The 26,255-nt window shown below is 36.6% G+C and overlaps 1 protein-coding gene across 18 annotated transcripts in view; it reads right to left on the reverse strand.

Moving 5' to 3' along the window:
• Nucleotides 1–26,255, reverse strand: part of LOC105218415 (tropomodulin) — a 120,714-nt gene that overhangs the window by 64,641 nt on the left and 29,818 nt on the right. Inside the window, exons 1-2 of one of the 18 annotated variants that reach the window (XM_054225951.1) lie at nt 13,011–13,141; nt 7,158–7,894 (exon numbers count right to left, since the gene is read on the reverse strand). The exons of 10 other annotated variants lie outside the window; for them this stretch is intronic. In XM_054225951.1, the coding sequence (XP_054081926.1) occupies nt 7,158–7,247 (90 nt within the window). In that variant the 5' untranslated portion in view covers nt 7,248–7,894; nt 13,011–13,141. Of the gene's footprint in view, nt 1–7,157; nt 7,895–10,024; nt 10,153–12,626; nt 12,643–12,765; nt 13,142–26,255 lie in introns of those variants that run through there. 7 more of the 18 variants (XM_054225950.1, XM_054225949.1, XM_054225947.1 and 4 more) reach the window with 7 other exon arrangements.

Raw genomic sequence — 26,255 nt, forward strand, 5'->3', positions numbered from 1 at the left:
CACGAGCAGGTAGGAACTAATGCATGAACAGCAGCGACAGCAGTCATGACTTTGGCTCTGATTTATTTAAACTTTATTACGAGTATGTGGGCGAAAGGAAATAGAAAGCCCTGCATATTTACTAGGGTGGGTGATATATATGGTCATTATTGTACGGATATGTACAAGTTTATCTTCTGAAAAGTACATAATAATAAATGTAAGCTTTTATTACTTGTAAATTCTACTTACTAAGAATGCTCGTTGTAGTTTTATTGAGTAATAGTGGATTGAGCATTGGTACATGTTATTTAATAAATCTACACTTCTTAATTAAAACGAACATTTGTATTTTATATATCAAAGTAATGAAGTTACACTCATTATCATGTATCCATTTCCAATTAAAATTTTACTACTAATACAAAATTTATGCTAAATGTTAAGAGTTTAATATTTGGAGAAAGCATTAAACAAGGATAACATTTGCCCACAAAATATCTTCATTGAAACTGACTACTTCTCGATTTCCGGAGTGTGCAAGAAGTGTGATAATATCATATTTGATAGAAATACAATCTTTAATAAAAAACTCTTCTAATGGATTTTCCATAGGACAATCTCCAAACCAGCAGCAATATGCTGGTACCAAGTGTCGACTTCAACTTATTTCATTAGCTCCCCAATATCTGGTAATGACTCACTCAGCTCTTCTTTTTTCATTCGAGAATTGACTAAGTAAAAATGAATGTTCATAGAATTCATTTATTGCTGAGATGGGTTACTCTTTAGTTGAACACACCAAGAGATGTTCGAAAGTTCAGATGACATATTATATATGGCAACAATTCAATAAATCAATATTGGTTCTCTATTGGATAGTAAAATCTTAACGATCTTGAGCCACTACACCAAGGCGATCGTTAGACTATATTTGAAGAAATGAGTTTCTTCGCTTTCAGTAGGAGTCCAAGTAATTTCACAATGGTCCTCCCAAAGGCTATTCTAACTACAGTTCGGTAGGGGATCAATTAAGCTGGGAATACAGTATAATTAATATCAATACAGATTCAAAGATGATTGTACTTTCTGAATAAAAAAAGTTCTCATAAAAATCACTTATTTACTCTCTTATAAAAAGTATCGAAAGAGTACAATAGTGCGACAAATACGTCCCGTCATATTATTCTTGCAATGAAGCCTCTTTGCCATACACCTTTGAGTGAGTAGCAAAGGTTGACAACCACAATAAATCAGAAAGCAGCTGCTGTCATATAAGAGGCATTTATGACATTCTTATTAATGAAAGCATTAAATACATATATGATTTATACATTATTATGAATTTAGAATAATTTGTATTTTCTTGACATCTCCAACTCCTGAAAAGCTTATGACAAACAAACAATTCATGTTATGGCAATTCCTTCGAAATCACGTCCATTTTAAGAAGCCTGTTTTGGAAATTATTAAACCCTAAATCTCTCATATTACACTGTCAATGAACCTTTGTTTTATGCCTCGAAGCAGAGCCGTAAGGCTTTTACGTATGCTTGGCTTTTGGAAGCAAATGAAAATTAAGTCTCTTTCTAACATGGTAACAGGCAGTATATGCTCCGCAGAAGCTTTTCAATGTCAATGAATGTAATTTATGCGGTGACATACAGCAAATTAAATATCGACCTGCACGAAAAGGATACAATACTCGCACTCGCACAAGTACTGTGGACACCTCTTCAAGTGTTGCAATTCAATTGTGTTTTGCTTCTCTATTGTTTCAGCGCCAATAGACTTGTGTTGTATTTGTCAGCAAGAGCACAACAGCTGAGACAAACAGGCATGTGAAAGAGGTTAAGGTGAGTTGGGGTGCTTCAGTATCGAGTAACGATAGCAGGCCGCCGGTCGGTCCTATGAATATGTCAAATGTTGCACAAAGCAATGAAAGTGAAACGATTCAAATAAGTGCTGGTATTCTGAGCAAAGATAAGAAGACAAACACAAGAAAATCGAAAACAATGTGAACTGTGTGTGTGTGAAGAATTCGATGAGTATTTGAGTGGAATGCTGGGTCATCACATACGAGTATATGTATGTATGTAAATGAAATATAGAGGTAGTTTAGAAATTTAGAATTTTAAAGTGAGCCAGGCAGCAGGCTCAATATGCTATCAATTTGAAAGCTCAGTAAAATATTTGTTTGTGTTGCATTGAGCGAATCGTTACACACACAGAAATGCTCGTGCGCTTGCTGTGGTCTCTTTGTCGGAAGCACACCATAGAAACGCACTGACCTAGAAATTTTCCTTTCGGTCTTGTGCGGTTTTTACGAGTCTATCTGCTGTTGTAGTTATGTATGCACATATATTTCCATATTTACTTGCGTGTGTGTGTGTGTGGTTTAATGGATTAACTTGTGACCACTATGAAAGTTACTATTGTCGCCTAAACGGTTAACCTTGTACTTGTGGCGTATAAAGGATTTGCTTCAGCAAGTTTCTGGCGGTATGTATTTTCTGAGTGCTTCGCATTCATCTGAGGGCATAAAAATGTTCAAACATATATGTATGTGCACTCAATTTATTCAGCTGACAGTGACAGAAATGTCTTTTTTTTTCATATATACTAGGTGTGTTCAAAAACTAATGGGAATTTTAAAATTTCGAATTTTTTGGAGATTCGAAATATTTTTTTAATGTGGACTCTTTGGAAGCCGATAACATTAATGTAGACTAATGAAATATTGTTTTTCTTTAAACGAAAATTCCCGTTATTTTTTGAACACGTCTCAGATTGCAACTATTTTACATTTCTTGCAATATCCTTTATTTTTTTCATTCTCTATTGATTTGGAATTCAGTTTATCGAAGTTTGACTGACTACTGGGACTATTATGACTAAGGCACCTATTTAATGACAATATTTAGGGGAATTTTGGAGATCTTCTAATATGACTTCATTATGGGTTCAGAAGCAAGCAGGTAATATGTTCGTGGGATTCCACAGGCTTGATATAATATCATATTATATGATGGAGAGCATAGTTGTAAGCATTGTCTAAATTCCTGTCATAAATATAATAAATTTTTCTAGCGCTTATTATCGCTTAAATATTAGTCCGAGACCCATTGACATTCAAACTCTGGAATAAGTAATTTTTTCTTCCTCCATTATATGTATATATATATATATATGTCCTGATATGATTGTCTACTGGGTTATTGGGTTTTCAAAGGCTCAACAGCTGCAATACTGGAAATCTATATGATCTTAGATGTACACATGTCTTCAAATATGCCCCAACTCTTTAGTTAAAACTTAATTTGTATTCATTAAAACTTCCATAAAGAAATACAAGTGGCATTTAGTGGTGTGTCTTTACTTGTAGCTCCTTAAGCGGTGATGTGTTACACAGCACTTTTAATACCCCATTTTGGTACATATGTTTATACCTATGTGTATAGAAGTACATATGTCGACCAAACCGAGTAGTATGTGGTTAAACTTCATTTAGCTTAACGATTTCACACAAGCGATGACAATGCAACTTCTTGGGATGACTTTACCGTTACGAGCAATTTGCGGTTGCTGGCACTTGACATAAGACTTACAGTTATTACGTGTTGTACATTACAGATGTAGCTAAAAGAGGCAATAAATTTGGGCAATTGAAATTTTCCATTCAAGAAAGTTGAAATTTAACTTTAGATTTCTATGATACACATTTTAGAAGCGCAGTCCCTCTTCAAAAGATTCTTACTTCAGTTTTAAAGGTTTTACAGAAATCAATTAAAATTCCTATTAAAATAGCGAGTATAAAAGGAGCACAACTATTTTGTGGAACTCCTTGTTGGTGCTGAAGCGTTAATTACTCATTCAGCTGATGCCAATCGAATACTTCGAGTTCATTAGCTAACCGAAGTACCCCCAGTCAAGGCCGAGAACGGTACGGAAGTGCGTAAAACAGAGCACGCAGCGGGTCATAGTCAAAGGCGGGGCACTCCCGGCAGTGAATTTTAAATGAAATTGAATTTTTTAGATATCCAAATATTTGCTGCTTCTTCGCACTTTGAGTGTGACAATCATTGGCTGTTGAATTGCTGTTGCCGTCATACTTCGGACGTAGTCGCTGTTGCTATTGTTATTGTTATTATGCTGAGAACGGACATGTGTGGCATACACGTGGCAAACAGCAGCCGCTAAGCTGGCAGCAGCAGCGACAGTGACGGAGAAGAAGAGAAATGTTAAAAAGCGGCGACAGCTAGTGGTTGGCGCTGTAAATAAGCTGACGGAAAGGCGTCAAAGCGCCAAGAATGCCATCAATCAAGGACCTAAGTGTGAGAATGAAGATAAGTTCGCACATCTGCAGAAGCGTTTGCAAGTGACGGTGGGCAACTAGAAATATTATAGAAACAACAAAAACAAAAACACAAATGTACACAGCGAAGTATGCTAATTTCTGTTGTTGAAAGTTGATGCGCCAGTGCCAAGAGTTTATTTTTTATTTTTTATTTTTTGGTTTTTGGTATTCTTTTTTTCCATTTCATTTCATTTATTCTACTTAATATTTGTCTAACTTTTGCATATATTTCACTTTCAATTTATTATGCTCAAACAACTTTCCGCAGCGGCATTGTTTTCTGGACGCAACAATTTTTCAAATTTTATGCCACATTTGCGTGTGGGTGTCTTGGGTATGAGTTAAATGTATTTATTGGTAGCTGTCAGTATGTCACAGCGCCAAAGCAGCTCGTATTGACATTTTGTTGTGGGCGTGTGAAAACGCGTACGTCTGATTATTGATGATAAATTCCATGTGACTCTCGAAATAATTGTTTGGCAAAAACACCACACTCCTCAACAGACAGACATAAATACATATATACATACATAAACACAAGAAGAGGGAAGAAAAATTACTTTCGAAGTGTTGACTTGCTGAGAAAAAGGCGAAAAGAATTTCAATGGTCATTACGAGCTCGTACAATCATTCATTTAGATATTATATATATTTATAGCTATATTATATATATATATCATATACATATAGTATATGTTTGTTTGTATGCGCCTATGAGCATTGCTTCGTGCTGCCAATTTCAGCGGCCTTTATTGCTGTCATACCAACGAATTGGTCTGCTGTCCACTTAAGTGATTTTTTATGAAGCATAAAATTCACATTTTACTGCGTCTTCGCCTTCGCCTTCGCCACTGAACATCTTCACTGCTCTTTATTGCATTTTTAACATTTCAATTGAAGAGCTTTTATTTATTTATTTTACTTTTCAACTCAAATTTATCAAATTATACTTGTGCAATTATGTTAATTTAGCAGCGCTGCTGTGGCTTCTCTCTTATACCTCGCTTGCAACAAGTGCGCGTACCTTTTATACACACTGTTGCATGCAACATGTTATTGCTGTTGTTGTTGCTGTGTAATGAAGCTATTTGCAATTTGTTTATACTTCACATTGGACATGAAGTAGCAGCCAAGGCAGGCGAATCAATAATAAATGGCAAATAGCTGGGAAGCAATTTTGCTGCTGTGCCGTAATGGCATAACGGGAATATTGTGCAAAGCGAGAAAATGAACTATAAAAGGAAATGGAAATGAAAGTGGATTTAAGTACAGAATTTTATTATATAGATGAACGGAGGTATTTCATCTTTAAATCTTGTAATCCATCAAGTCATTAAAGCTGACATACGAAACGGACAATATTAATATGTCTGCATTTAAATGCTAATTTATCGCAAATTATGTCACAATGACACTTATTATGACAATACGTCAATCAGCTGTTTTAATAGAAAGTATTTATGAATGCTAATCTCGAGACTACCTCCGTTAATAGTCTGAGTACCTGTTGCATTCAAAGTTATTATATCAAGGGTGTTATATGAGATTTTCTAAAAGAAATAGAAAGCGACCGCCGTGGTTGACTCAAATAAATTCCATTCGAGAGACAAAATATACGAGCACTTTTTACAACAATTGGAGCCGTATGTCAGTAACGGAATCCCGAGATTTCGGATTAAGCCTGTTCATTAGAGAGACAAGATGACAAACCACAAAAAAAACACACGTCGAAAAAAAACCGTTATATTGATCTGAAAACCAAAAGGAATTTGTTGTTTATCTAGAAAGTATCTTTGAGAATTATGATCTACGAAATATGTTTCTTAGAGGTTCAAGAGTGTGGTTATGGTTAATAGATCGATCAATCACTTGTGAACTCCTGTAGGAATGTTCTTTGGAGAGTTTTAATTTGTAAAACATGAAATTTGAGCATACAAGTGCCATCTTCAAGAAATCTGTTCGGGGTAATTTTTATGTTTATTCGCAAATTTTTGGGTTCCATTATTAGAATGCTATGTAGAAAGTGAAGTGTAAAGCTATCCAATAGCCACTATATTTTAAAGGACAGAGAAAATATTATCACTACGTTGAAGTAAACCAACTGTTTTCGTAGCGGCTTATAAGGGATCGTAAAATTTTAAATTGAAATATTGTTATTATTGTTATTGCAAAATAATGAAACTGTAGCTTCAGGATCGAAAACATTTGCAAAGCGAAACCTCTCGACTTAATACTATGGACATATTAACTCTATTATACGCAGCAAGTAAAAATCAATGACTAAATTTTTTAGACCAGTTTTGAACTTTGGTTAACTGTCTGTAACTCACAGAATTGAATTATGAAATTAAAAAAAAATTAATACAATAATTTTTATTATTTTTTATAATATGACAGAGGTGGCTCTTCATATTAAAATACAGACACACACGATACAGACTGTAATAGATATAATTTAGTTGATATTTTATGCCCTAAATGTTATTTAGAAGTAATTAGGTAAAATTAAAAAATAATTAATTCTAACTCTAAAATATTTAAATTCCAAAAAAGTCACATTTTTTATATATTTTTTTGCAGAAAAGTATTTAATTTATACATTGAAAATTTCTTCTACCTTGTACCTATTTATTCAACTAATCTAATGCGCTCAATTATGCGGGCTTTTTTCAAATGCCAATGGAAATTATGTGGTCATAACTGCGTACATTCTTTTAATTGCGCAAATATTTGCACAATCACTGAACACACACGCACACTGACAAGCATACCTACAAATATGCTAATTGCTGGCCAGCATCATTTATGCTGAGCTATTTACCTTGACTGTGGTGCGCGTTTTTCGCCACTTCGAAGTCGAGGTGGTGGTCTCCTCCTCCTGCTCTTCGATAACGTCGTTTTTATCCGCCATTTTGTGTGTGTGTGTATTTGTGGGTGTGTCAGAGGGTAAGTTAGGATTTTAGTAATATTAACTGTGTTTTTGTTGTTGTTGGTGCATGTAATTCACAAATATGTGTGGATTTGTTGTTGCTGTAGCACAATATACACACTTATATGAGTGTAAATAAATTATGTTTTTATAATCCTTTCTCGTTGTGGATGTGATGTTGTTGGCGTCGTTGTACCCCTACACTTGTATGAATGTTTACTTATGTGCGGTTGTGTGCGCCTGCGGCAGTATAATCCAACGCTTTTATTTGATGTTTGCCTCTTTATTTCGTTTATTATGACATTTATTTCGCAACAAATATATGTACATACAGCCAGAGAGGTGAATATGTGCAAAAATGCAATAATAATATGCTTTGCCTTGAAATGTGACGGACAAGGTGGACGATATTTTTTCGAAATGTGAATTTATAAAAACTGCACAACACAGATAGATGTTTACTTTTTGCACGTTCACGTTATATCACTAATTGGCTTAATATTGTCGCTCAACATTTTTTGCGCCGATTTCAGTAATTCTTTATTTTTTCCAAATTATTTTTAATAAATATTCTTTTAATTGATCGCATCAACGAAACATATCAATTTAGCACAAACACTTATGTCACACTATGTGGATTCAGGGGAAAAATATATATGTTATATTTATGTTATGGGATTTAACACAGAAAACAACACAAAAAACAGGTAGGCAACACCACGAACATTTTTTTTTTAGTATTTTATTATTTGCTGGTTTTAAATCGGAAAATAAATATTTATTTCATTTCCATTTATTTTATTTAAATTTTCACATCAGCATCACTAAATGCAATCAAAATTATTTGAAGTTTAATTTAGTTAAGCATATATTATAATTATTTATTTCAACACAAATGAAGAAAAAATTAAAATAAATTTAGAAAAAATATATTTTTTTTTAATAATTCTTAATAAAAAAAATTAATTATAATTTTAACTTTTTTTAAAATCATTATATTTTTGTTGTTACTCTTGTCATAAGTTGCTGACTGTGTATAATATTTTATTTATTAATTGAAATTATTTTTTCAAGAGTTGATTTCTCAATGATAGATCATATTTTTTATTGAAAAAAATTATTATAATTTTTGTTAAATTTTTTTTTTAAATTTTTCACATTTTTGTTGCTACGCATGTTATATGATCAAATGATGACTGTGTATGTATATTTTATTTATAAACTCAATTTATTTTTTGAAGAGTTCATTCACCCATTACCACATTTTTAATTTTGTTTAAATTTATTTTAATTATTAAACTATCACTAAATAAAACTAATGTATTTAATTTTGGATGGTTGCATAATTAAATCTTCATTTTATTTCATGACATTTTTAGAGCAAGCATTAACTGCTTCGAACACTTTGAGATTGTCGAATTTCATGCCGATATTTAAATTTAGTTGCATGCTTAGCAATTGGTTGCAAGGATAAAGCGATTTTTTGCGAAATTCTGTGATTTATTCTAAGCATTCTTGGAAAGAAATATGCTGGCTTTGAAACATGTTGCTAAAAAAAGTTCTGCAGACTGCAGAGTATGCTTTTGTTTTCTAGTAGTAAGAATACATTTCACAAAATAAAAATTAAATATATATTTTTCAAATATTTTATGAGCTACTTCAAACACTAATTTCAGTTTTTTTTTTCGAAGAAAAATAAAAATATTTTTTGCGTAAAAAAGGTTAAAAAAATAAATTTATATAAAAAATCAGTGAAAAGCACGAAAATCTGTTAACAACAAAATGCCGGAATTGACTAAAACACATGAGTTGTGATGGAACAAAAACCAAAATCAAAATGAATTAATTCTAAGAAACAGGAAGTGTGTGGTTTAAAGACGATGTAGTCTCCACTTTAAACCAGAAGTGCTGCGGAATTTCCTTGTAAAGTGAAATTCTTTAGGATACAAAAACAACAAAATACATGCTGCATATAACGGTAACTAGTTAAGTCGCATTTTGTACTGAAATTTATTCGGCTGTCAGTCCAGCTGTCACAGCCACAGCGGGGGCATGCATTTATGCACATGAGGAGACTTGACAAGCTGGGTGACTGTACCTGTGGTTGGGGGCTAAATGTCACTTTGCAGCGAAGCGTGTTTGCAACTTAATTGAATTTAATTGATTTCCGTGTTTTGTGTTTATGATTCGAACTTTTGTTAAGTTGTTGTCAGTCATTCGCCGAGGCTTTGTTTATGTTACGTATACGCCCCCGGCCTACGCTTCGCTAGACATGCATATATTAGAGTAATATGTATAAGTAGTTATATACAGCGTTGTGTTTGTATGTGTGGGTGGTGTTTATTTTATATTAAATACGAGTGAATCGCTTTGTGTGATTTGTCGATTTTTTATTAAATTGAAATTTCATAATTTTGTTTGTTTGTGTATTTGTGTATACGGTTTGAATGCACTTCGTAAATTTCTTTGTTTACTTTTGTTGGTTGTTTGCATAATAATAATTCAACTATTTGGTATGTATTTATTTTGTAATGATTAGTTTTTTTTGTTTTGTGTGTTGTTGTATTTTTTTGAATTATCTGCTTTGTTGTTGTTGTATTGCACTGTGTTGTTTAATTAATATGTGATTTTTTTGCGTTGTGTACTTTTTGTTCTTTATTTGTATAGGATTTTGTGTATTTGTTGTATAATTTTCCAGAAAAAATTGGTTGAAATGACATTCTGTCATATTTTTGTGAATTTTTTGCTCAAAACTTTACTTTTGCCAAATTGCCATCAGTACGTTTTTTGTGAACGCACAAATTTCTTCAAAAAATTCTACAAAAATTTCGGCAAAATTTTTGAAAATCTGTGCGAAATACTTTTCACCGCGCGCACAAATCCAACTGGCAGCCGTGGGCCGCACAATTTCTCCACACCGACTTTTTACCAATTTGGTGTTTTCATTTCGCATTCGGATATTTTCATTTAAATTTTCAAAACTGTTGCTTTTGATTTATTTTTTTTTCCATTTGTTGTTGTTTTTTCCACTGCTTTTGCTCGTATCTCTCTATTTTATGTTATTATTATTTGCGCTCAGTTTTGCAGAGCGCTCGCCGCCGTCACTGGCACTTGAAGTGGCCAACAGTGGCTGGCAATTCGAGGCGGCCACTTTGCTCAATAGCGGCGCGAGCAGCGGCTAGCTATTAGCCTCTGACTTTTTGCACTTATTTCGAAAAGTGTGCGATTCTGCTTGGGTGGGAGTATACTCGTATGTGAGCGCATGAGTAAGAGCGCAATTAGCCTTTGAGTGTATGCATTTGCGGCTGTTGTTGTTATTAGTTTTATGTGTGTGTGTGTGTCGACAGCGGCATTTGCTAGTTTCACTTAGTCAAACGGCAAAAATCAAATCATTTTCAACTTTTCAGTGTTGGAAAGTGCTCGTTTTTCCACAGTTGACAAGTTTCATGAGTGCGCACTTTCGACTTATTTGAGCCGAAAAACCATTATTTGGATTAACTGTCCATGTTTTTGCTTTGTTAATGGTAGAGCTCATGTGACCAGTTGGAATTTTTTTTAAATTAAAAAATAAGTTGAAACGAGTTATTTATACAACAACAAATGTGGCATTTAAATATTTTTATTTTAGAATCGGATCATCCCTGCTTAAATACAGGTAATTTTTATTGACCTTGAAAGAGCAGAATTTCATTGAACTTCATTGCACGTTATTATGAGTCTCATTTAATCAGGCGCAATCCATTAGACTGTATACATTTATATGAAAATGAGTCTTACTGTCAGCTGACCATGCTGCTGGTGAACACATCGCTTTCTGACCCAGCTGGAAATTTAGCTGCTGCCGTACAAAGCTATTGCTTAGTGATTTGGTTCGACAATTTTATATTTTTTTGTATTTTATAAAAACTAAATTTCTCTCTTCAGATACGCTATTAAAGTTCGAAAATGTTCGAAAATTTAATATAATCTTTAAAACCTTACTTCTTACACTATTCCCTCACACCCTAATATATGTCTCTTTATACAAGTATTTGTGCTCATAAACACTCACATAAGAGGATAAATTCATGTATTTGCAAATGTAGAAATGCGTGGGAGCAACGAAATCACTGTGCGACTCAAGTAATTGCCAAGCGGCGATGTTCAACTTTTCAACGCCAATCCAAACAACTTGACTAACAACAGCGGTGCGAACAGATTCACTTACGTGCACCAACACATGTGCTACACTCGAAGTCTCGTGCCTGCAGGAAATCGAATTAGGATTATTTTCATAAAATTATGAAATTGGAGTATGCGATGGATTATGTCGATTCTATAAGATCCAAAATTACTGAAAATAGTGCTAATTACAAAAATCATATAATACGGGAACGCCGGTTTCTTTTGTAAATTTATGTTTTTTTTTGTATAAAAACGGTTACAAATGTCGATGAGCCTCAGCCGCACTTTTCTTGGAATTAAAAAAGAAAAGCTCAAAAATTGACATTTTCAGTTGAGAATAAGTTTGGAATGCAAACAGATTTCTACAAATATTTTGTTGAGTTAATGTTGACAAAATGTCCAAGATCGATTTAAAACGATTTAATCGATTTAATCGACCAGTGCTTGACCCTAGAGGCTTCTACTGGAAAACGGCGGAAGCAAAGTTGTAGACCTAATACAATTTGAAGAGCCTTTGAAGAGTGGGGACTATTTTCAAGGTGACAGCATTAATGCAGACGAGTGAAGAATATATTTTTATGAAAATTCCCGTTATTTTTTGAACATAACTTTTATATGATTTTATACAAAACAGGAGTGTCGGAGACCGACCTTAAAATATGGTGTTTCATATGAAATGATAATGGACTTTAAAGCAACGATCTATGAATACTTTTATAAGCTGATCCCTTCTGCTTAATTTAAAACTTGTTTCACCTGATTTCCTGCATGGCACGGCATACGCTCGCACAACACGAGTTCCCACCTAATCCCAGGCGTGGTAATGACTATTAACAATTAAATCTATGAGATTGCCTGCGGTTTGTTGTTGTGTGTGTGTTTACAATGGAAATACGTACATACATATGTATACTCAAATATATGTTTTGCTTTCTCTTTATATTGGCTTTGCGAATGTTTTATTAATTTAAATTAAGGCAAATTAGTTTGGTTCTTTTTCCGTGAAATGCCAACATTTCAGTGTCTATGCAGTGCTTTTGTTGTTTGTTGTTGTTGGCGCGCTGAGCCATTGTGTTTTGTTGTATTGTTGTTGTTGTGAATTAATGCAGCATAAGCAGATTTTATTGCAGCAACAAAGCGCAACGAAATTTATGGTCAACAATAAATTCGCTAAATGATATGCTTAAATAAAAATACCGTTATGAAGCATTATTATGCGTTGTTATTGTTGTTGGGTTTTCTAAAGGATTGTATATTTTAATTTTTTAGCATTTACACATTGGAAATTGAATATTTCATTATTATTATTTTTTTTATAAATTCAACGCTTGCCTACACTTGGACTTTTGTTTTAATTTTTGTGTTGTTTTTGCGAACGAAACTGTCCACAATAAAAAAAAACCGCGCAAATTCACAAATATTTCTCGCAGCTTAAAACACACTGAGCTCTTCGCACTCTGTTCACTGTTATTTTTTAATCCAATATAACGGCGATTTCGCGTTGATATTTTCAATTGAATAGATTTTAATTGAATTTTCGGTACTTGAATATTTTCGCGAAGTTGTTATGGCAACGCTTACTGTTCAATACTGAGCTGGGTGTGCGCTGCCGTGCCGTGGCGTGCACAGTTGGCTGAGTTGAGAATGGATGCTGGCAGCGACTGCTGGCCGCTGCGTGCGGGTGCAATAAACCGCACCAGTGGCGGTTAAGCGGTTTAGCGGGAGTCCACATCGCACACACACGCAACAATGCGTACCCCCACCAATCACACACACACATAAATACTTACACGCGGAGAGCGGAAAAAGCGCAAATCTTTCTTTGTTTTTGTACGCTTTGTTTCTTTGTTTGGCCGCCGTATATGGTGAAAAATTTCCACAGGGCGTATAAAACTGTCAGTACAATGCACTTTCAAGGCGCTTACCGCACGCCACTTCCTTTTACTCAGCACAACGCCGCACGCTCTTCATCTTTCGCATCGCTGCGTTGTTTGCGCTTTGTGTCATCCTCTTTGTGCGTTGTTTTGCTGCCTGCCGCTCACCTTTTGACGCTTAACTGTCACTGGCACTTTATGTGCAGCAATTCGTTATTGCGTCTTTATTTGCAATGAGCACACCGTTAGCTTTGTGGCTCACGCGACCTCCTCCTTGCCTCCAGATGTGGGTGTTCTTGAGTCGTGTGCTAAGTGCCGTTGGCATTTATTGAAGCACGGAAATTTATTACGACAACAACGACGGTTTGTTTAAAAAGCAATGAATCATTATCACCGCATGCTGTTGCACCCTAACAACCACACACACATACATACATACATATACATATGTACCGTTGTACATCTGCTTAATGTAAGATTAACGCTCGCTGTCTTCGCCTGAACTTTATTCATCAATTTTATTTAATTTGACTTTATTATTTTACGCGCCATGCTTTTAATGTACATCGGTGTGTGTGTGTGTATGTGTGAGCTTGTATATTTGTTTATTTATATTTCATGTGTTTGCTGTATGCTGTTGAATGTTACTCATACGCCGTGGTGACTACAACGACTTGCCCCATTTCGCTTTGATAATAATCATACACTATATATGTATGTATATATATATTTATAGTATGTATATTTCTATATACTCGTGTGTTTGCCTAGCATTGCAAAAATCCTGTTGTTCTCTCTGTTGTTGTTATTGTTCTTTTCATGTGTTCAATAATATTATTGCATTCGCAAAATGCGGTTGCCCGTCTCTGTTCTCTGTTATTGTTTTGTTGCTAAAATCAGTTTAATCTTTTGTTATTTTAGCTAGCAAATACTAAGACGTTTTAATTGTTGGTAGCAGCGGCGGCGCACTTGACAAATTTCGCGGAAACTTTTAATGAATCTCACGCCGCATTAGTGCATGTAAAGCATTAATATTGCCTTTCATATGATTTCACATTGGTTGTTTTCATAAATAAATGACACTAATTTGTTGGCATTTCAAAACTAAATGTCACTAATGCAGCGTAGAACTCAATTATTATTTAAGATTTTTTTCTAAATTTTATTTCTAATTTAGGTCGTGTTTTTTTTCTTTTAAATATTTGACTTAAGGGATTAGATGGGTTTCAAAATTTAAATTTTTTTGTTTGCCTTTTTAAATAGTACAATAAGTTAAAATATTCTCATGATATTCAAATCAATCCGTGTAAAATTTTATGAGATATACCTTTTAGATGTTACGCACATCAGGCCAAGTCAGTTTGAATGTAAAGCTTTAAACGCGTTTATCTCAAAACTCAACTTTTAAAGGCATCGAAATTTTGACAATAAAAAAAATTATTTTTTATTTAAAATCTTGCAAAATTTCTAATTTTTATATATTTTTTTCCTTCATTCATTAACTGGATTTATCCATGTACTAGCGAAATAGTTTTGTTTTATTGATTTAAGAAGGCTTATCCTGTCCACGGTAAGAGCATTTTTTAAACGTCAAGGGAGATAAGTTATCAGCGGCTGAGTTTTCGGAATTTAAAACAAATAAGCAAAATAATGCATAAATATATTTCTTTGATATGCTGAATTGTTTAAATGGATTATATTATAGTATCTATTAAAAAAATATATAAAAATACCCTATATTCTGGTGTAGAAATATAAATTTCAAGTCATTTTTGAAGTGACAATAGTTTTACTATCCATTTTTGTAACTGTGAAAAGTAAAAAATTTAAAAAATAGCAGCTGGTGAAGTGGAGGGTCTCAAGAAATTATCACGCAACCTGAAGAAAACAAAAAATATTAAGCTGTAATTGAAACTACGGAAAAGTTGAAAATTGTTTTTTCTCAAAATGGCGATACAAGTGATATCCCCAATGACTCAAGTTATGTGACAACGACATTTGCGGATGACACAGCCCTGTTAGCAGCAGGAGAATCAACCTTAATATCTACCCTTCGAGTGCAAAATCTGCTAAGTTTTACCATCAGGTCGGTAGGAGATCCACGCTTTCAATTGCAAACAAGCTGTTTATATATAATCAAGTATTAATGCCAATTTGGGCCTATGGAACTCAACTATGAGGTTGCTCAAGTCAAAACTGTATTGCCTGCATTCTGCGCTTCCAAAATAAGGTACTAAGAAGTATAGTTAATGCTCCTTGGTATGTTAGATCTGATGACCTTCACCGTGATCTTGGTGTGAATTCAGTAGTAAACGAAATAACCAAACTTGCAAAGACTCACGAAATGCGGATTATACAGCATGTAAAAGAAGAGGCATGCAGACTCATTGGTACTGCTGAACGAGAAAACCGACTGAAACGTAAGAGGCCTTCAGACTTACCAGGGCAACTGTAGCAGCAAATGAATTTCTCTTACATTTAGCTTTTAATTATTATTTTTAAGTTATTGGAATTGAATTGTTGTTAGTATGTAATCATTGTATACTATGTAGGTAAAAAAAAGAAATGGCGACTGCCTGAAAAAAAATATTTATTAACACTTTTTGGCTTTTTTGATTTTTTATTAAAAAATTTCAATTATGGAAAGAATTCTCTTTAAGAATTTTTTGTAGGACATCATAGTAAATTTCTTCGCTCACCAAAAAATATATCAAATTTTAAAAGAAGAATATCGCAAATATCTTTTTAGTAAATAAAAATTCGAGATTCCAACATTACCGCTACTGAATAATCTATCTTAGAAATCAAGCTCTACATCGAAAACTATTTTCTTCTTCTTAACTGGCGTAGAAACCGCTTACGCGGTTATAGCCGAGTCCACAACAGTGCGCCACGCATCTCTCCTTTTGGCGGTTTGGCGCCAATTGGTAATACCAAGTGAAGACAGGTCCTTCTCCACCTGGTCCTTCCAACGGAGTGGAGGTCTCCCTCTTCCTCGGCTTCCACCAGCGGGTACTGCATCGAAAACTTTCAGAGCTGGGGCACTTTCATCCATTCGAACAACATGACCCAGCCAGCGTAGCCGCTGTCTTTTTATTCGCTGGACTATGTCTATGTCGTCGAACAACACATACAGCTCATCATTCCATCTTCTGCGGTATTCGCCGTTGCCAATGTTTAAGGGACCGTAAATCTTCCGCAAAACCTTTCTCTCGAAAACTCCTAGTGCCGTCTCATCGGATGTTGACACCGTCCACGCTTCTGCACCATAAAGTAGGACGGGAATAATGAGGGACTTGTAGAGTTTAGTTTTTGTTCGTCGAGAGAGGACTTTACTTTTCAATTGCCTACTCAGTCCATAGTAGCACCTGTTGGCAAGAGTGATTCTGCGTTGGATTTCAAGGCTGACATTATTATCGGTGTTAATGTTGGTTCCTAGGTATACGAAATTATCTACAACTTCAAAGTTATGACTGTCAACAGTGACGTGGGAGCCAAGACGCGAATGCGCTGACTGTTTGTTTGATGACAGGAGATATTTCGTCTTGTCCTCGTTCACCACCAGACCCATTCGCTTCGCTTCCTTATCCAGGCGGGAAAAAGCAGAACTAACGGCGCGGGTGTTGTTTCCGATGATATCAATATCATCGGCGTACGCCAGGAGCTGTACACTCTTGTAGAAGATTGTACCTTCTCTATTTAGCTCTGCAGCTCTTATAATTTTCTCCAGCATCAAGTTAAAGAAGTCGCACGATAGCGAGTCACCTTGTCTGAAACCTCGTTTGGTATCGAACGGCTCGGAGAGGTCCTTCCCGATCCTGACGGAGCTTTTGGTGTTGCTCAACGTCAACTTACACAGCCGTATTAGTTTTGCGGGGATACCAAATTCAGACATCGCGGCATAAAGGCAGCTCCTTTTCGTGCTGTCGAAAGCAGCTTTAAAGTCGACAAATAGATGGTGTGTGTCGATCCTTTTTTCACGGGTCTTCTCCAAGATTTGGCGCATGGTGAATATCTGGTCAGTTGTTGATTTTCCAGGTCTAAAGCCACACTGATAAGGTCCAATCAGTTTGTTGACGGTGGGCTTTAGTCTTTCACACAGTACGCTCGATAGAACCTTATAAGCGATGTTAAGGAGGCTTATCCCACGATAGTTGGCGCAGATTGTGGGGTCTCCCTTTTTGTGGATTGGGCAGAGTACACTGAGATTCCAATCGTCGGGCATGCTTTCTTCCGACCATATTTCGCAAAGAAGCTGATGCATGCACCTTATCAGCTCTTCGCCGCCGTATTTGAATAGCTCGGCCGGTAATCCATCGGCCCCCGCCGCCTTGTTGTTCTTCAAGCGGGTAATTGCTATTCTAATTTCTTCACGGTCGGGAAATGGAACATCTGTTCCATCGTCGTCGATTGGGGAATCGGGTTCGCCATCTCCTGGTGTTGTACTTTCACTGCCATTCAGCAGGCTGGAGAAGTGTTCCCTCCACAAACACAGTATACTCTGGTCATCAACCACTAGATCACCGCTGGGGGTCCTACAGGAGTGTGCTCCGGTCTTGAAACCTTCAGTTAGACGCCGGATCTTTTCGTAAAATTTTCGAGCATTACCCCTGTCGGCCAGCTTGTCAAGCTCTTCATACTCACGCATTTCTGCCTCTTTCTTTCTTTTTCTGCAAATGCGTCTCGCTTCCCTCTTCAGCTCTCGGTATCTTTCCCATCCCGCTCGTGTTGCGGTCGATCGCAACATTGCGAGGTAGGCAGTCTGTTTTCTCTCCACTGCGAGACGACAATCCTCATCATACCAGCTGTTTTTTTGGCTTTTCCGAAAGCCAATGGTTTCGGTTGCAGCTGTACGTAAGGAGTTTGATATGCCGTCCCACAGCTCCCTTATACCGAGATGCTGATGAGTGCTCTCAGAGAGCAGGAGTGCAAGTCGAGTAGAAAATCGTTCGGCTGTCGGTTGTGATTGCAGCTTCTCGATGTCGAACCTTCCTTGTGTTTGTTGACGTGTGCGCTTTTCTACACAGAGGCGGGTGCGTATCTTAGCTGCTACAAGATAGTGGTCCGAGTCGATGTTGGGACCGCGAAGCGTACGCACATCAAAAACACTGGAGACATGTCGTCCATCTATCACAACATGATCGATCTGGTTGCGAGTGATTCGATCCGGGGACAGCCAAGTAGCTTGATGGATTTTCTTATGCTGGAATCTAGTGCTACAGATGACCATATTTCGGGCCCCGGCGAAGTCGATCAGCCTCAGACCGTTTGGTGATGTTTCGTCATGGAGGCTGAATTTTCCGACTGTTGTGCCAAAGACACCTTCTTTACCCACCCTAGCGTTGAAATCGCCAAGCACGATTTTGACATCGTGGCGGGGGCAGCGCTCATAGGTACGTTCTAGGCGCTCATAGAAGGTATCTTTGGTCACATCGTCCTTCTCTTCCGTCGGGGCGTGGGCGCAAATCAGCGATATGTTGAAGAACCTCGCTTTGATGCGGATTGTGGCTAGACGTTCATCCACCGGAGTGAATGCCAGGACTCGACGACGGAGTCTCTCTCCCACCACGAATCCCACACCGAATTTGCGCTCCTTTATATGGCCGCTGTAGTAGATGTCACAAGGACCCACCTTCTTCCGTCCTTGTCCCGTCCATCGCATTTCTTGGATTGCGGTGATGTCAGCCTTTACTCTTACGAGGACATCAACCAGCTGGGCAGAGGCACCTTCCCAATTAAGGGTCCGGACATTCCAGGTGCATGCCCTTAAATCATAGTCCTTTATACGTTTGCCGTGGTCGTCATCAAAAGGGGGGTTTCTCATCCGAGGCCTGTGTTTCTTATTCACTGGTTATTCGTTTTTATGTGGTGGGTCCCAAGCCCTACGCACAACCGCATAAGCGGGATTCGCCTTCTCACTTTAGCTCGCTTCCAGACGGATGTCTGTTGGCTACCCAGAGGATACTTGGTCTAAGACCGGAAGTTGTGAGCTGCTTGAGCCACATGTAAAAGAATCGTTCCTGGCCACTCCCAAGTGAATGGCAGTCAGAAACTTTCCTCACTTACGTGAACTTCTACATATGACTCCATCCTCCTACTTTTATTTTACTTCTTTTTAATTGGGGCTTTAAAGAATATAAACAGCAGCTTAAAATATGATAATATGAATGTTGCTGTTAAAATAATTCTTCATCATTTAGTTATGATTATTCAGAACACCTAACCTAACATTTCCTTGAAATCCTCCAGACGAGTGCTTCGATATCCAAATATTTGCGCGCATTTAAATTTCAAGATAAATATGCTTTAACCTCTGCTTTACACCCCGCACCCGAAGCATCCCAATTACCCTGTGTTATATAGATATATTTCACTTCCAGTCCACTGAATTACCTAAACCGAGCTAAACATGTAAATACATTTGTGCTACAGGATGTAAACACGAAGCTGAATGTGCGCTGAAACTCTTTATTTGCCCGAAATAAAATCGGAATAAATCGGAATAGAAAGAAGAAATAATAATCATAATATAGCAATAAAAATCGATGTGCATTATTTACACTCGATGGAGCAAGCTTCCCAATTCCGCATATAGTACTTAGTAGCTCGTTGCCACGCTTATTTGTTGTTGTTGTTGTTGTTCGTTTGTCGGCGCAAGCCATATGCTTCTGGTTTTGCTGTGCTGCAACATTGCTAATTTTATGGCAAACATTTGCTTAGATGGAGCGAAATTTGCTTAGAAGTTGGGAAAAACGTTAGGTGAGTGTTGAGTGGGAGATTACGGTTATATCGGTGTTGAGTTGTTGCAATGGACTGGAAGTAAGGTGGGTTGTAAGTGAGAGAGCAGCTGCTTATATGGCGACTGATACCAAATTATCATAATCAACCAACAATGAAGGGAGTGGTGGGGGGTGTGTGCGATCCATTACGGTGAGGAATATTGACTGAGAGCAGGCAATAATCATAATCACCGCGCACAAGCAACAACAAACAACGAACAAACAACATATTAAGATAAAATTTAGTGAAGCAGATGCAAAGCAAAGGCATTAACGACTGATTTCGGCGAAAGTGGTAAAATAGTAAATAAGCAAAGTAAAATAAACGGTAAAAATGAACAGCGCGTCTGCCACATGCCGCTCCAGCTTGCCACCGTGAAGCTAAAAATATGAAAAGTGTTGCACGCAGCGGGGGACTGGCGTGTGCGGCAATCGGCCATTTAGCTGGCGGGCAAATGTGCTTAGTGCGTGGCGTTATTGGAAGAGTGATGCTGTGAGGACCGAGCGATGGCGGCAACTCAAGCTAGGCAATTCAGCGATCGGCAACGAAGCGTAGTGTGTTCAGCAGCCGTAATGTTTAGCCGCCGAGCATTGCCAAAAATAACCAAAATCATAAAAGTCTGTGTCGGTGGGTGTGTGTGTGAGCATGTGGAAATGTCTGTGGATTTGTGTTCACATTGGGGTAATCTGCAACATGGTGTAAGCTCGCTAATTCATGGAAGCTTACAAAGTATTTGTGTAATTCAAGGTGAAGGGTTAGAGGATGCATGACTACTAGGTTAGCAATTCCAGTAGAGGTAATGTCTGTAGAAAAAAGTTGTGGAACTTTTAGTGCTATCTTCGAAGACTATTTTTATCGAATATATGAGACGCCGAGTGCCGAGTCATTTCCGAAGTTGCAATCTTGTTCGCATTCTTATCAAATTCGTTTGAATATATTAATCTTAGTTCCAAACAAGAAATCACTGCCTGATAGTTTCATACTTTTTTTAATTATAGATCTTCTAAAACTATTATAATGGGTTTTTTTTAGACACATGATTTTCAATGAAGCCATAGTCTTTTCGGAGTTGGTCCCTTTAACTGCTGTTATTTGATTCATACTCAGTTTGATTTGTCATTTCATAATGAACAGAGTTACTCCGAAACAACGGCCCCAATTGCTGCAAAAAGTGGTCGATAATTGGTCCTCTCGGCTGGAATTTATGCGAATCAATCGCGTCGGTCACTTGCTCGAAATACTTTTTGAAAAATAATGGCAAAAATTATAATAAAGCTAATTTCTTAAAGCGTTTTATTTCTTCCTGAAAACAACACGCCCAAAAAAGCACCCTTTACATATATTAGTTTTCATTTTAAGTTCCTTTTCCGATCGAAGTCTTAAAATTTTATATTGTGGACTTAACTTGGTTGAAAGAATTTCAATTCCATATTTCTGAACTGCTAGCTTTTCTTTCGGTCTATAGAAAAACACACCCTAATGCTGGTATATGTTGGTGTGAGTATGCATGAAATGTGCGTATTTGTAGCGTCGACTGTGTAACGCCTCAATAATCATATTGATTTTGGCAAATCGCATAGCTAAATAGGCCAATATTCCTCATGTACACACACACACACAGACACGAACACACGAATACGCGTGTGTACACAGCCATTTGAGCATGATTTTAAATAGCCACACAATTTGTGGCAAATATACGCTGCCGCCGATTACGTTCAGCTGCAAATATTTAACTCGTCCGTCCGTCCTGCTGAAAGCGATTTGCCACTCAGCTGCGCAATACAAATATTGATTTACGCACAAAAGACACACACACGCATACTCAGACAATCTTAAATATTGCTAACGGTATATGCACACAAAGCGTAATGAGCGTCATTGCTCCGGCTGCAGCGCAAATGTTTGCACGACCGTTATTTAATTTGAGTTTTATTAGGCAACCAGAATTTTTTGGACACCCCTCCTCCCCACCGCAGCCGCCACGCCTCTCTTGCAGGCCGGGTGAAGCCACAAATTAGTGGTTGCTCATGACGCTTTCTATTTTTGGCATATTATTGCCATTTAGTTGCCTTGCTTTGCCTGACCTGGCTTTACTGTGCTTTGCTTTGCCGGAGTTTGTGGTTTGCATTTAAAATCGCTTCGGTGCAGCTGGTCAAACGCATTGAAATTTAAAATGTGGCTGCCCTGTCTGACGTCACGCGCCGCAACAAATGCACGTACGCACGCATGCACACATGCCAGTGGACGCACGAAGTGGCGTACAAGCAAACAAATCAAAATGCAATGATTGAATGCAAATGCAAGCAACGATGACAACGATTGACAAATGATGTCAATCTGTGCAAAATATTTGTTTTGCTTTTGTATTTTAGAGATATCTGTGTACATTGCATTTAGTAATGTGCAATTTCTCTGGAACAGAATACACTTTTCTATTTGGTTTAGAATATTATTGGTAAATGCTGCTGAAGTCATTAATTTTACAATGGTAGGAAGTTGTCATCATTAAGGAATAAATAAGAGATCTTGATGAAACTTAGCAGTTGGGCGAAATCGGACCATTGCTACGCCCAGATTCTATACAAATATTATAATGAAAATTACTAAAAGTGCATTAACTGACTAAGCAAAAACATTAGAAAACAAGTAAGGAAGGGCTAAGCTCGGTTGTAACCGAACATTTTATACTCTCGCAATTTATTTATTTAACTTTATTTATATTAATAATACACAATTTGACCTACATATTCGTCATATATATTGTATAAAGTCCATTGAAAGTTGGAAACTCTAATATTAGGTTAGAAGCACAAAGGTCCTCGTGTTCGATATATGGGGCCTTAAAACCTATGGTCCGATTTCGGCGATTTTTAGAATGGGGCTGCCACACTATAAACATATAACATATTTGTGCAAAGTTCTACACCGATATCTTCACTAGTACTTACTTAATATATTGTAAAGTTAACGATTCAGATCGTCTTCAAAGTTCTGGTATATAGGAAGTAGGCGTGGTTGTGAAGCGATTTGGCCTATTTTCACAATATATCATTGGGATGTAAGGAAACTATTACAAACCAAGTTTAATTGAAATCGGTCGAGTAGTTCTTGAGATATGGTTTTTGACCCATAAGTGGGCGACGCCACGCCCATTTTCCATATTGTAAAAAAATCTGAGTGCAGCTTTCATCTGCCATTTCTTATGTGAAATTTAGTGTTTCTGACATTTTTCGGTAGGGAGTTAACCCACTTTTAATAATTTTCAACCTCCGATTTCAACTATTTTCATGGGGTGTGGTGGGGTACGTAAGAGAATCGACTGCAGAAAGTTTGGTTTATATAGCTTTATTGGTTTGCGAGATATATACAAATAACCTATTTGGGGGCGGGTTCACGCCCACTTTTCAAAAAAAATTACATCCAAATGTGCCCCTCCCTAATGCGATCCTATGTTCCAAATTTTATTTTCATAACTTTATTTATGGCTTAGTTATAACCCCCTATTTGGGGGCGGGGTCACGCCCACTTTTCCAAAAAATTACATCCAAATGTGCCCCTCCCTAATGGGATCCCATGTTCCAAATTTCATTTTCATAACTTTATCTATGGCTTAGTTATAGCTCTTTATGTGTTTTTGGTTATCGCCATTTTGTGGGCGTGGCAGTGGTCCGATTCCGCCCATCTTCGAACTTAACCTTCTTATGGTGCCAAGGAACACGTTACAGCTTGCACGGACGGACAGACGGACGTCACCCTGATCACTTTGGTATATATAACCCTATATCTAACTCGTTTAGTTTTAGGATTTACAAACAACCGTTATGTGGACAAAACTATAATACTCTCTTAGCAACTTTTGTTGCGAGAGTATAAATATGGTAGAGAAGAGCAGCACTCAGATTGGTATTAAAATTGGTCAATTGGCGTGTTGTCGCCCATTTTTGGTCCAAAAACCATAACTCAGGAACAACTTGAGCAATTTCAAAAAAAATTGCTGCATATTGTTCTTTTTGAAATATTTTTTTTATATTTTGAAAATAGACAAAATCTTTCGATCGTAACAATTTTGAGTTTTAACTCATTCGTTCACTTTACAATAAACCTATCAAATTATTCGATTAACCTGAAAACCGATTTTTCGAATACCCGATTTGTGACCGTTCGTACGAATATTAACAGGTTAGTACTATTCGATTAATCGTAATGTTACGACTATTCGTATAGTCGTTATTCGAATAGTTATACTGTCACTATTCGAATAAATGCAAATTGTTTGAAACTCAAGCAGCCTTTGATTTTTGTTTGTTTTTACTTGTGAAAATGTCAGTTGTGCGCATTTTTTCGGTGTTTCACTTTGTTCAATAAATATGGAAATTGAATGAAGTTACACTATTCGAATAGTCGACAACGAACAGTTAACACGGATAGTCGGAAATGAGCGGTCAATCGAATAGACGATGACTGACGACTATCCGAATAGTGCAAACCGAATATTATTATTCGAATAATGCCCTATTCGGTTAATTCGGTTAGTCGATTAGTCGAATACCAAAAGCTCTACTATACATACATCAAGAACCAATGCATTTGAGATGTGATATCACTTATTAAAAACTTGTCAAAATCGGGTGATGACTTTCGAATGATCGATATCGAACATTAAGACCTCAATGCCAATAGATAATTTTTTTACCGGAAATATCGGTAATTCTCTATATATATCGGTTATTAAATGAGATATCTTAACCTTTCCTTATTCAAGTGGATTTTATGCCGAGTATGTGGGTCAAATTGTGTGTTATCTTAATAAAATTAAATAAATAAATTGCGAGACTCTAAAATGTTCGGTTACACCCGAACTTAGCACATCCTTACTTGTTTGAAAATCATTATTTGAAGATTAAGTGAGGCAATCTTATTAATTTTTCATGTATTTGATAGCGTAATTAATAGAAAAGTGATTACCATTAGTTGTTTGTAACAATTAATTTGAACTACGAAAAATGTTTGCAGAACTAGATTTGAAGAATATTCTAGAATAATTGTACGGTCCTGGACTTTGTGACTGCTTAGGGTTTAGAGCTCATAAGTCAGTATTTCCTGGTATTTCCTGCTTGGTAAGAAAAGCATATACCTTTCAATTGGTTTAAAAGCTTTGTTGAAGTACTACTTCGAAAGTAAAGGATATACTACTACCTAGTGTAGTGGCAGTAAAACATTATATACCATGTCAATCACAACATTCTGGTATCACATTGACAAGCAATTACCAAAAACTTTTTTCTAAAACCTTCACTTCTGTTCATTCTGCAACCAGTTCTGAGGTTCCCACAGCTCTTGTAGTCTGGCTTCCATTTCTATTGCTGATATTTGATGACAAAGAATACATATTTCAAATAGATTACGAATTGAATTTTAATTGAACACCAATTTATACCTAATTTACAGATTTACTTTCAGTTAACTTCGCTCGCTATTTATTTAGCCTTCATTTACTGGATTTACAAAAATATACTCGCAAATTATTTTCAAAAACAAAAGCGAAAAATAGCATGTAAACGATGATTCAAAAACTAAAAATAAACGCTCCATGCGATTGCCTCAACACACACACAAGCACACATATAGACAGACACGTAATAAATTAGTTGCGATTGTTTATGTAATAAGTGAATTAGTGAGAGCGTAAACAAAACTTGCTGAAAAGTGCTTTAACCTCAGAAGTATCAAAGCGCAATTTCGACAGTGCCAGGTGAGTGTTGTTGTTGTGTGTGTATGCAAGAGTTGCATAAACAGACATATTGAAGGCGTCCATACACACCAACACACACACACACAACGCCATGAATGAAACTCAAGTTTCGTTTTGTTGTTGTTGTATTTTTAATTTTGTTTTCATCTTGTTTCCTGCTATTTTTGGGTTAATTGCGCGCACGCCAGGTAAGAAAGCGATTCCGCAGATGACGGAAGCGCACCAAAGGAGAGCCAAGCAAACAAACGGAAAGGGAGCAGGCAAAGAAAACAACAAAGCAGCTGCAAATGAAGTGTGAATACACCTTCTGTGTGTGTGTGCTAGTGAGCTACAGAGTCACACTGCGTCGCAATAAGCAAGCATAAACATAGTTTTAAGGACAAAAACAACAGCCACAATATTGCAGAACACCGACAT

This window comes from Zeugodacus cucurbitae, chromosome 2 (assembly GCF_028554725.1).
Source record: "Zeugodacus cucurbitae isolate PBARC_wt_2022May chromosome 2, idZeuCucr1.2, whole genome shotgun sequence".
Lineage (NCBI taxonomy): Eukaryota > Metazoa > Arthropoda > Insecta > Diptera > Tephritidae > Zeugodacus > Zeugodacus cucurbitae.